Source organism: Pteropus medius, unplaced genomic scaffold, assembly GCF_902729225.1.
Source record: "Pteropus medius unplaced genomic scaffold, Ma_sr-lr_union100, whole genome shotgun sequence".
NCBI classification, from domain to species: Eukaryota; Metazoa; Chordata; class Mammalia; order Chiroptera; family Pteropodidae; genus Pteropus; species Pteropus medius.
In genome coordinates, this window is record NW_024342471.1 from 19,621,754 (window position 1) to 19,634,299 (window position 12,546).

Consider the following 12,546-nt stretch of genomic DNA (forward strand, 5'->3'; position numbering starts at 1 on the left):
CACCCTCTCTCACCTCAGTGGCCTCTCTGCTCCTTCCTTCTCCCCTACTGCATTGTGATTTTCACCACTGTTTCACCTTTCATGGGGGTGGGGAGAGCTTCCTGTGTGTTTCTCAGTTCTCCCTCCCCTGAGGTCGCCTTCCCCTGGCAAACCTCCCCCGTTCAGGCACGGAAATAGTCCCAGCTGTGAGTTGAAGGTTCCAGAGTTTAAAATTGCAACTGGGTACTATTTATACTCCAGCAGAAAGATGTTTTTTTGTGTGTGTAGTCATTTATTTTGTCATGGTAGTGACGGCTTGGGCTGCAAGCAGCAGGCTCTGGGACTGTATAAACATTTCTCTGGGGACAAGTGGGTGGTGAGGGGAGCTTTTAGGTGTGGGGGGCAGGTACCAGGCCTGCCCAGAAATGTCTGGTGTCACCTCCCTGGAGCAGAACGATTTGGCTTGGTAAGCCAGAGAAAATGATTCATGGTCTAGGTGAAGTTTCTTCCTAGACGCCTTATAATTAAAAAAGAGAAAAGAAAAGAAATACAGGTATTTTATGAGCCATGAAAATTGTACATGCTTCAAGGGACAAAAGATTCAAACTAATTTTTACACAAATGATTGAAGCAGGGGTTGTAAACTGGCAGACATTTTCGTGTTCATGTTTTGCTTGGCCCGTCGAGTGTTAAAAAAAATTTGTTTTTGAATTGGTGCCACTATTTAAAAATTGGGACATTTCCCATATGATTAAAATTTCTAGCTTCTCTTGAAAAATGGAAGGACCTGGCACCCCGGTCCTGTTTCGCGGTAGCTGCTGGTGGCTGGCTGCTCTGGAACTGGACGAGCCCTCCCAGGTCACCGCAAGCCCCAGTGGCCTTCTTCCTGCATGATACTGCCTGGCCCTGGTAACTTTGGAGTTTTGGACCCTTCAGATAACATAAAACCTTCAAGTATCCCTGGTCAGACCCCATTCCCTGATCCCTGCTCCCCAGAGCCAAGTAAGCACGACGAACAGGGGTTTTCCAGAGAAACTGCAGGACGCCCGGTGAAATTTGAATGAAAACGACGAATAATATTTTAATGTAAGTGTGTCTCCTGACTGTTAGCAGGTCGGTACACATCATGGCAGGCCTTCGCCTGTTGACTGTGCCATTTTTCGTTGTTGTCACAAGGCTCGGTGTATAGTCCACAACATGTGTTTCCTCTCCACAGTGTTTCTCAGGAGCAGGCTTTGAGGCTGTGGACTCAAACCTCCATGAGAATCCTGGCCCCACCACTGGCTGGCCGTATGACCTTGAACGAATCACCTCACCTGTCTGAGCCTCAGTTTCCTCATCGGAACAATGGGAATGATAAAGGCAGCTTTGATAGTTCCCACTGGTGTTTATTTATCTCATCTCTTGAAAGCTGCATAGTGCGGATGGTCCACGGTGGCTTTGACCAGTCCCCTGTCCACAGGCATCAAGATCGCTGCCAGCTTATCGCTTTCAAATGAGGCCACGAGAGGTTTTGAAAAGGGAAAGGAGGTCTAGAAGGAGCTGGGCAGATAATCCTAAGATTTAGTTTGCTTTTTTAAAATGAAGGGCGTTTTTAAAAAAAAAAAATGAAGGGCGTCCGTCTCCCTGGAAACCACTTGCTAATCTCCAGGATATTGTCTCTTTCCAGGCGAAGGAGGTGGAGGAGACCATTGAGGGGCTGCTCCTCCGGCTAGAAGAGTTTTGCAGCTTGACTGACATGGTGAGTGTCTGCCTGGGAGCTGTGGATTTACACCCAGGCCAGCCTCCAGGCCCTTCCTGGAGTTTCCTGGGGAAGCCATGTTGGTGGTGGTGATTTAGCATCCAGAAGGAGTGGGGAAGCGGCCAGCGTGCGAGCAAAGCCATGCTCCCCCACACCCTCGCTCACCCTCTCCACACCAGGGCTTCCTGAGGTGGCCATCTTGATTAGCGTCCTTCCCCCTCGAGATGGTTTTCATTCCACAGAGGAGCCAGGCGTGGGCCACCAGGTGGCACTCTCGGGCACCGATGCGGGGAGCCGGTCGGCGGGGATGCTAGGACTATATTTAACTTTCGCTAGCTCTGCGCAGTTAGCCAGGCAAATGTGGAGACAGCCAGGAGATGGCTTCAGGCCTGCGAGGCTTTGCTCAGGCCACAGCCCATTGGACATTGGCGTTGGGCATTGGGTTCCTTACTGAGCCCTTTTTCTCTCTCTGCTTTTGCCCCTTACCCTGTTTGTTTACATGTTTGTTTGTTTGGGGTTTTTTGGAGGGGGATCAAAGCCCCTTGGCTGGGTGGGGATGTACATGGAAGATGGTGCTTTAGGCCCCGAAGACAAGATCTTCACTCCAAAATCTCCTCTAGATGCTCATGTCCCCAGGATTGCTGCCAGCCAGGTGTGAGGCCCCAAGGAGCAATGGTAGAATTTTCTGGAAGTTCCCAAGCTTATTAAAGGGAACTTCCCAGCAATCAGGGTTGGAGGCTTCTGTCTGGAAGGTCAAAGGGTAGAGCTCCACGTCGTGGAGTCGGGGAAGTCCGGCCGGGCCCAGTGGTATAGATTTGTGTACCCGAAGAGCAGGGTCCGGGGCATTTGTGAGAGCCCACGGGAGTAACAGTGACAGCCCCAGATGCTTACTGAACATCTGCTTTGTGCCAGGCGCCACACAAAGCCTGTTTCCCATATCATCTCCTTTCTCCTCGAAGCAACCCAATGGGACGGGGACCACGTCCTCCCCGTTCATTCAACAGACCCACCTTGTGTCAGCCTCGGGGACATAGCAGTGAATAATTTAGAAGTGTTCCCACGAGGACCTCTGTGTATTTTTCTCTCGAGAGCCGATGTTTTAGTTCAGACGGGGGTCCAGAGGGGCGCTGGGTAACAGGACAGACTTTGATGACCCACATAGTCTTTTCTCCAAACATTGGGCCCCTCCTCTGATTGGGTCCTGTGGTTTCCCCTGTCAGGATGGTGCGTTCAGGTGCAAAGAGAGGCTGCCGAGGTCTTGAAAAAGGAAGGAGAGTCTTGAAGGAACCGGGCACATAATCCTAAGACTTAGTTTGCTTTAAAAAAGAAAAAAAAAAGCAGAGGCGTTAAATTCTGCCTGGGAAATTGGGAAGGCTTTGCAGAACAGGTGGTGATTAATTTGGGGGTTGAAGCAGGAATAGAAAGAATTCAACTGCTGGGGAGGGTGGGCATTCAGGCAGAGGGACTGGCCTGAGGGTATAGTGTACTGGACACAGTGTGGACCGTGAGGACCCACAGGCAGAGGGCGGATTTGGAGGATGGTGCGGACGGGTGATCCGAGGGCATTTTTGTTGACAAATCCCAGCCCATCCTCGAAGAGCCGCCAGCCACCCAGGAGGAGAGCTGAGGAAGGGCGTCAGCTCGGATGGGCAGTGGGGGCCCAGGCCACCCTTACCTTGAGAACCGCCAGGCCTTCCCGTGTTGCGAAGTCGGTGTGTGTGTGTATCGCCAGGCGGCCCAGGACTGTGCAGCAACGAGAAGGCCCTCTCTGAGCTCAAAGCCTGGAGATGCAGTTATGCAAAGATTTTAACTGAGGTCAAACACAGGTGAGCCATAGGCCCCATCCGGGGGGAAAAAAGAAATTAGCTGCGGACATTTGTACAACATCACACACAAAAATCTGGGTTTCTGGCTTGTCTTAGAAAAACAAAGACGTGCGTCCACCTGCCCTTGGGTGCTTGTTCCCACCTGGCCAGTATCAGTCAGAGCTGCATGATGGCCATCCTCTGTGGACAGCACGTGTGCTCTCCTGCCTGCCGCTGTCCCAACTGCTTCCTGTGGGGGCCTCCCTGACCCTACAGCCAGCCACATCCATCATGTGCTTGCGTGTTTCATGGTAGAGTGTGTTTCTCTGTACTTTGGGCCCTACTGAAAGCAAGCAAATAAGACCAGACCAAGAGGGCCCCGTTTCAAGAAATGGAAGAGAACGCACTTCCCATGGCAGTGAAGACCGTTTCAGTGTGTTTATGTGCAAACGAGCGTGTCTACATTGGTAGAATGCACCTAGCACGCTGCTCTTGTGGCCCTGGAGGCGTTTGGGATTTGCAGCCCCTGCATCGATGCTCAATGCTGACACCCCAACAGCTGATGCTTAGCTTACCTGCTGTATCCGAGTCCAGGTGTTGCGGGCTCCTTGGCACAGAGAGGTGTCCAGCTATCAGCCCTAGCTAGGGGTCTCCTTTTCTTTTTTAATCCAATCTTGGGATGAATTGGAGACCTCTTGGGGACAGGTGATATCACACCATGGACCACTGCCCTCGGGTCCCTGTCTTGGCCACAGGCCAGTTGCAGTTACTGATCAAGTTGCAGGTCCAAGAGAAGCCAGGCTCTCTGGTGCACAGTCCTGAGAGAAGCCACTTCGTTTCTGATAAAACCAGGCTATTAGAAACGAGAGTCCAGCTTCCGTCTAATGCGTTAGCTCCCCTGCTGGCTTGTCCTCGATCACTCTCTGTAACTGGGGTTCGATACCCTGTGCCCGTAACCTGGCTTGACCTTCGATATAACACCAGCTGCTGCCACTTCAAGCTCTGACCCTTCCTACTGTGGGGCCTTGGGCACGGCATGGCGCTTCTCTGTGCCTTTATTTTCTCCTCTGTAGAAATGGAGATAATGGTTCTGATTATCGATTGCATTGAACTCCTCCAGAACTTGGTTGTGTAAAATAACCCATTTATGATGTGGGCCAGAGCAGGGCACAGAGGAGGTGGCTCGTCTGAGCCCTGTGGTACCCGTTGGGCTGGGGATGTCTAAGACGGCTCCTTCTCTCACTTGCCAGATGTCTTGGCTGGGAGGGCTGGCCGGGGACTGGTTGGCGTGCCTCTCCTCCTGCAGCCTCTCCATATGGCTAGCTCGGCCGCCTCATAGCATGGCGATTCGGCCCCCAGAGCAAGCATTCCAATAGACAGAAGAAGAGGATGCCATGTCTCTGGAGGCTTGTGTATGGAAATCGACACAGCGTCACTTCTGTCATATTTTGCCAGTCAAAGCAGTCCCATAGCCTACCCAGATCCAAGGGGAGAGTACATGGCCCCTCCCTCTTCACGGAAGGAATGTAAAGAACTCGGGTCCATCTTTAACCTACTACCAATGGTATCCATCTCCAAAGAGTTATTGGGAGGAATAAATGAGGCAGGGATGTGGCCAAAATGAAAAGCACAGACGATATAGCAAGTGTAGACGAGGCCGTGGAGCACCTGGGCCTCTCATTCACTCGCCGGTGGAAATGCAAAAAGGCACAGGCACTTTGGGAACGGTTTGGTGGTTTCTTATAAAGTCAAACGTATCCTTACCCTACATCCCGGCAATTCCAATCCAAAACCATTACCCAAGGGAAATGAAAACAAGTGTCCACAAAGGCTCGTGCACAGGTGTTCAGAGCAGCTCTGTTTGTGATGCCCCAAACCGGAAACAACCCATGTGTTTATCGACAGTAGAAATGGGTGAATACATTGTTTATTCCTGCACGACAATGGAAAAGAGTGGACTCCCGTGCACATCATGATAACTGTCACAGACGGGACGCTGAGTGAAGGAATCCGGATGCAAGAACACATTCTGTGTGATTCCTTTAATATGAAGTGTGAAAATAGGCAAAACTGGTCTGTGGTGATGGCCATCGGAGAGCGCTTAGCTTTGGGGGGTGCCGTGCCTGGGGCGAGGCATGAGGGAGTCTGCGGGGTGATGGGGTGTTCCATACATTGGCCTGGGCGGTGGTTACACAGGTGTAAACACACGTACGAATTCACCAAGCTGTCCAGTTAAGGCTTGAGCACTTTACGGTATGTCATTTACACTCAGGTTAAAAACAATTGCTCAGTACCGCATCTGCTCCATACTATGACCATACAAGATGGCTACCGAGATTATCTCCTTCACTATCAAAACGCCCGAGGGTAGTGACACGGACGAGGTTATCCACAGACAGGGACGAGGTTATCCACAGACAACGATTTGCAAGGCCTTCCCACTCAGTGCCCTCTGGGGTTTGGCCAGCTCGTCCCAGCCCTCTGAAACCCCCATGGCCTGGGGCCCACCTTCTGCCAGGGAGCAGACTCTTACTTTGCTCACATAAATGGAGAAAATTTCTCGTTGGCCTCAGCCCAGCAGTTGCATTTGGCATTGGTGTGTGTTCTTGGGTCAAGTGCATTTGGCTTTCCTTCCTGGAGGCCCTGAATCATCTTCCACAGCCGTCTTTGCTCTGCGATAACCCCCACATCCACTGCCCAGACTTCTGGGCTCCAGAGGCCAGCTTGGGGAGAGGGGAGAACAGGCGGAGGAAGGGTCTGCCAGGCCTCCAGACCAATAATCCTGGCTGGGTGGTTCGTCCCGGCAGAGGCTCAAAAAGCATTGATCCCTTACGGACATCTCTTTGCTCTTCTTGGTAACATACAAAGCGCGTGTTCTCAGATGCTTGTGATGGGATGATGTGTAGCAGGTTGGGTGTGAGGAGGGAAACGTGTTGCTTTCCTTCGACTCCCATTGAAGAAGAAAAGTCCCACGGACGCCATGTCGGGGAGGCTCTCGGGAGTGGTGGGGACTGTGGTTAACCAAAGGGGGCAGCCATCTCCCAGCTCTAGCTGATCGTTGCCACATGGAACATGGGCTCAAGGTGCCCAGGTCTTCTGATTTTTTCACAAGAAGCCAGAAATCTGGGTCTTCAAAGAAAATTTCCTCAGTTTTAGATCTTGGCCCCTATCTTGGTGATGCTGTTGTGTTGTCGATTTTGGTTTTTTTAGAGACGATGCGGGCTGGCTCTGCATGTGTCTGATAGGACGTGTCTGCAGACCTCTGGCGTTTGGGAGGGGAGTGGCTTCAAACCAACCTGGTTTGGAATCCCCCGTGTCTCACTTTGTAGCTTTGTGACCTCGGGCCAGCTCATTTAGTTTTTCTGAGTTTTTCTCAGTTTTATCACTGACAAAATAAGGTTGAAGGTGAACTATTTCCTCTTCACATGGCATTCCCAGCACATGGCGACCGCTCCTGGGGTGTTGGTGTCATGCCCCCTTGACCCAGCCTACATGATTTCCAGTTCATGGAGAAACCAAGAGAAAGGTTTGGGGGTCCCTCAGACCCCCAAAGATCACCCTCTACTTTCCCCCACACCTGCAGCCCGCCTTCTGGGCTGGTCTGGGTAGTTCTCTGCTGCCTGCGCCTTTAGAAACAGGCTTCCTCACTTGGCCCTCAGACCACCTCTCTTCTTCCTGTCCCTTCGGATGGAAGGCGGGGCGGTGCTGTGGGCAGTGCTCGGGGAATCTGCTCTCTGCAGCATTCCCTTCTCTCCCGTAGGCTGCGGAGACCAGGCCCACCCAGCGCTCACTGCCCCCACCCCACCTTGTTTCTTTAGAAATTAGCAGAAAGGAAAATAGCATTTGATCCTCTGTGTTCTGACCTGGCCATGAGTTCTCTGTCCTTCATTGCATCATGGTGATTTCTCCTGAATTTGCCCTCGTCGAGAGACGTGGCCTTGGGGAAACAAAGGCGTTCTTGAGGACTTTTCCCCATCGCGGTAGCAAATGCAGGTGCCTGCGGGAGTCAGGCAGGATATGGACACAAGCGAAGGGGGCGGGCGAGGCATTAGGGACGGGTGGTGACTGTGGAAACCCAGACCAGGGGCCTGAGCCACGCACAGCTCAGCCTGTGGTAGCTGGAGAGCCACAGGCCTAGCGCTGCCAAAGCTGCTGACTCTTAAGAGAAGCTGTAAATCCAGACTTAATCAGTTCGGTATTTTTAAGCCATACTTCATGTGTTTTATTGTGAAATAGTTTTAGATTTACGGAGAAGTCGCAGAGGTGGCACAGAGAGTTCCCGTGTCCCCCGCCCCACAGTTTCCCTTTTGTGAATGTCTCACGTCACCCCAGACTTTCGTCAAAGCTAAGAAACCAACACGGCACGTTGCTGCTCACCGAACCCCACCAGCTTCCCGCGGGCGTCTTCGTCCGGCGACACCGTCTACGATCCCATCCTGCATCCAGGGCCGTGTGTCCTGCAGCCGGCGACACTTTCCCTGCTTTCGGCAGTTGGAAGGAGTATTTGTCAGGTGGTTTGTAGAGGGCCCTTCGCTCTTGGTCTGCCTGATGGTCATTGCGTGTGCGCTCACACGGGGGGCTCTGGCCGTCTGGAGAGAAGGCCATGGGGGCGAGGTGCCTTCTCATCACAGCTTATCGAGAGGCATGTGACACCCATGGGACATCACTGGGGTGTCAGCCCTGGTCAGGCTTCTGCACAGTGACATAACGAGTCCCCGGCCCCCCGACCACCCTGTAGCCTATTCAATCATTCCTTCTTATGAGACTTGCGTGTATTTATTTTATACTTTGGGTTATAATCCAATATTACGCTATTTATTTTGCTGTTCAGATTGTTCTAGCTTTGGCCCATCCTTTATTATTTTTTTTTAACATTTCCTTACCAGCTGGCACTACAGGGTGCTCCGGGCTCTTCTGTCTCCCCTACCTCAGCCCTGGAATCGGCCGTTTCTCCTAGGAACCCCATTCAAATTTCAAAGTTGGAAATTCAGTCAAATTTAAAAACTGAAACACTTGGTGAGTCAGATCAGGTACATCCGTGAGCCACGTCCAGCCACAGATGATCTCGTTCAGTCCCCAGAGCATTATTTCGAGAGAAGCACTGGTATGATCCCCATTTTACAGATGAGGACACTGAGGCCCAGGGAGGTCAGGGCAGAGACTGAGGCCCGGCAGCCTGAGCCAGATGCCCCCGTCCTGGGGCCGAGCTTCGACCTCATGGGGTCAGGGCAGGGGGAAGGAATGTACTTCAGGACAGTGGGCTGGGGGTCAGGCGCCCGGAGAGATGGCAGTGCCATGACCAGAGGAGGGGAACCTGGAGAGGAGTATGGTTTCAGACATGCAGGACCATGGGGTGGCTTCCAAGAAACCCAGGGCGAGCGAGCAGGTGGCGTCCTGAAGGGTGGTGGGAGCGGAATCCCATGAGAACCACAAGACGTGTCCTGTACTTCGGCAGAAAGAGGAGGAAACACAGGTAGTTTTCAAAAACATGTTTAAAATGAAAATTTTGTGCTGAGTTGTCACCTGTGTTAGTTACCTGTCGCTGCATAACCAATCATCCCAAACTCAGTTACCTTTCTTATTTAATAGTGTCTGTGGGTCAGGACTCTAGGGGCAGCCTGGCTGGGCCCTGTGGTCCCGGGTCTCTCTCAGGCTGCTGTTGAGGCATTGGCCAAGGCCATGGTCATCTCAGGGCTCAAGTCAGGGCTGGATCGCATCCAGGGAACGTCATTAGTTCTGGGTGGGATTCACTTTCTCGTGGGTCATTGCACTGAGGGACTCAGTTCCTCACTGGCTATTGGCTGGAGGCCACCCCAGTTCCCGGCCATATAGCAACTTGCTTCACCAAAGCTAGTGACTGAGAGGGAAAGTTGGGGGGTGGGGGGCGGGTGATGAGCCAGCAAGAGAGGGAGACTGCCAGCGAGATGGACTGACAGTCTCTGTAACCTCGTCTCAGGAGTGACATCTCTTATTTTGGCTGACTCCTCTTCATCAGAAGCAAGTCTCCAGGGCCAGCCCACAGGCTAGGGGAGAGGTCACACCAGGGCGTGGATTCCACCAGGTGGGGATGACTGAGGGCTATGTCAGGAGCTGCCTGCACGCCCCATGTCAGACACTCTGCTGAATGTTCCATCTTCACAGCGTTCCAAGGACACGGAGGCCACTGCAATTGCTTCCCTGTCTAGGTAAGCAAAGGAGGGCTCAGAAAGGTGTAGTGACTTGCCCAAGGTCCCACCACTCATGGTGGGTAGAGCTAAATTAAACTCCAGTCTGCATCCCGAGTCCAGCTCCTAATGTGCCCAACTTGTGTTTCTCTGAATGTCCCCAGACCCCTACTCTAGCATAGCCTTGGAGCTTGGCTGAAAACACAGATTACCAGCCGACTCTAGACAAAGCAGACCAGGCTCAGAGGGGCCTGGAGAGCAGCCTTTGACAGGCATCCCCCAGGGGATTCAGGTGCCCCTAGCACCTAAGAGTGGCGTGTAAGCTGCCTCTCTGCCCCGTAAGGACATGATAACACGGAAATGGAATCTCTTTCACACACATACAGAAGGGTTGGGCTCCGTCCATTCAGCTCAAAGAAAACAGAGGCTTAAGTGTCTAATTTCAGTGATTGAAGAGAGGTGGTGGCTTCATAAAGTTCACAGTCACTTTTGGGTCCCTCTACGCAGAAGAAATCGAAAAATAAACGAAGTGCGTGGAGCACAGGAAGCGCTCAGCTCAGTGTCTGCCTGGAGGAGGCTCCCTGATACGTCATGGCTTTCGTTACCAAGTTAATGATTGCTATTAACTTGTTAGTATTATTAATTCCAGTGCAGGGAAAGCTCGACTCACCTTGACTTTGGTTTAGAGATTATGATTCTTTGCGTTTGTCCAGTTCAGTGGTTTAGAAAATGAAGATGTTTAGTTTGGGGAAACAGTTTTCGGTTCAGTAAATAATAACTGGGTGGGTCTGGGACTCTGGGTTACTCCTGGGCCTGTCCCTGGGCGGGATGCCACTCAATGTCTCAGCCATCAGTGAGGTCTCTGCAAACCCCGGCCGATCCCAGAGACGGGCCGCAGGATGTGGTGACAGGGCAGAGTGCTTGATGAGCTGTTTTGTTCCTTGCAGATCAGAAGCGACACTTCACAGATCTTGGAGGAAAACATCCCACTCCTTAAGGCCAAGGTGACAGAAATGCGTGGCATCTACACCAAAGTGGACCAGCTGGAGGTGGGTATAGGAAAACGAGCTTTCTTTGTGAGACCGGTGGATTAGTTCTGCCTCTTTTGTCCCCTCTTCCAAGACGCTAATCTGGCCTCGAGAGTGTCAGGCGTTAGACCCAGTCGACCCGTTAGACCCATTCGGCCGGGTTGGTGGCAAAAGGGGGCCTACGCTCACGTGGCATTTTTTTTAAAAAATGTGACAAATGTGAATTTATAGAAAGTATCCTATTTTAAAAAATTGGGTACTTCATATAAAAATATCTGGATATTAAACTGCTTTTGGAAATTCGGAAGTTTTCTGACCCTGGGCTCACATTTCTCTAAGTACTTTCTTCTGTTTATTGTTCGAGGTGTAAATACATCAAGCACACACATCCCCGTGTCCAGTTCAGCAAATTTTTACGCATGTAATCTCCCAGGGAGAGATGGCCCACACTGAGAAACAGAACATTTCCTACCCCCAGCTGTATTCTTGTGGAGCTGGTGGCAGCTGCGCCTCACGTGAGGCATGTTCTCTCGCGGTCACCACAGTCCCCGCCGTGCCCTACGGCCTCACTCCTGCCTCATCTCCCCCATCCGTTACGTGTGTGGGCACCAGGCTAAGCTGCATGGCCTCTCATTTTTCTCCTTGCTGCCCTGCAAAGTTGGTACCCTCACTGTCCCATCTCCCGGACGAAGGGCATAAACTCCGAGAGGTAGGCCACTTACCCAGGGTCACGTTGCTAAGTGCATGAAGCTGAGGTTTCCGCTTGTATCCACGGGGGCCTGATCTCTGAGACGAGCTGGGGCCCTCGGCTCAGGATCTTCGTTCTCTGCACGGAGAGGAGCTTAGAGCTTAATAGCTGTCACCTGGACAGAAGGGACGTGGGCCTCTCTGAGCTCCAAAGGAGGGGAGCGTGGCTGTCGGCACTGGAGTTAGCAGAGAATTAACATTCTTGTCAGCAGAGAGTGAGGCAGGATTATAATTAAAACTTTGCCCTTGGAATAGCTGATTCATTTGAATTTTATTCTACACATTTGAAAGAGGAAGAAAAAGTGAAGATTGGTAGCCCTGGTTTTTGCCTTGTTTGGGTCGACCCAGCTCTCAAGTCCAATTCTTTTCTTTAGCGTTCAGCCCATTAACATTCACTGAGGGCCTACTATGCGCCGCTGTGGGGTCCTCACGGTGAGAAGGCAGATACAGCCCACCGCCACATTCCAGCAGGAGAGACACGTCTACAAAGCATCACCACAGTAGTTTACTGTTGCCGCCATAAAAATTACCACCAATTAATGGTTTGAAACGCGAATTTCTGATCTTACAGCGCCCGAGGTCAGAAGTCAAAAATGTTCCTTATGGGCTAACTTCGAGGTGTCAGCCAGTTCCTTGTGGAGGTTCTGGGGGAGAATCCACACCCTTGCCTTTTCCAGCTTCTAGAGGCTCCCCGCGTTTCTTAGCCCGTGGCCCCTTCCTCCGTCTTCAAAGCCCCCGCCCGGCTCAGCATCCTCCAGTCCCCCTCGTCCTCTGACACTCTGCTCCCCTCGGGGAAGGACCCTGTGATTACGCCGGGCTGGCCGGGTGAGCCAGCATCATCGCCCCATCTTAGTTCCGCCCACACTTGCCCAGGGTGATTGAGGGGAGTGAGGCCAGGGCTGCGCTGACTGCGGAGAGAATGCTCCAGGCCGCTGGAGGAGGGAGGAGTTGGGGGGTGGGAGGTGCGGGTGGGGGCGCAGCTCAGGGAGAGGCTCAGAGGAAGGGAAGATCTTGGCTCTGGGGCAGGAGGAGGCGAAGTGATTTGCCCGAGGTCACACAGCTAGGGAGTGGCGGAGCTGACA

The 12,546-nt window shown here is 52.3% G+C and overlaps 1 protein-coding gene across 18 annotated transcripts in view; it reads left to right on the top strand.

Annotated features, from left to right (window-relative positions):
* Positions 1–12,546, top strand: part of BCAS4 (breast carcinoma amplified sequence 4) — a 52,771-nt gene that overhangs the window by 12,544 nt on the left and 27,681 nt on the right. For 9 of the 18 annotated variants that reach the window (XM_039864616.1, XM_039864607.1, XM_039864608.1 and 6 more), the window contains 2 exons: positions 1,649–1,720; positions 10,637–10,738. In XM_039864616.1, coding sequence (XP_039720550.1) covers positions 1,649–1,720; positions 10,637–10,738 — 174 coding nt within the window. Of the gene's footprint in view, positions 1–1,648; positions 1,721–7,870; positions 8,040–9,481; positions 9,711–10,636; positions 11,717–12,035; positions 12,339–12,546 lie in introns of those variants that run through there. The other 9 variants (XR_005653170.1, XR_005653169.1, XR_005653168.1 and 6 more) reach the window with 6 other exon arrangements.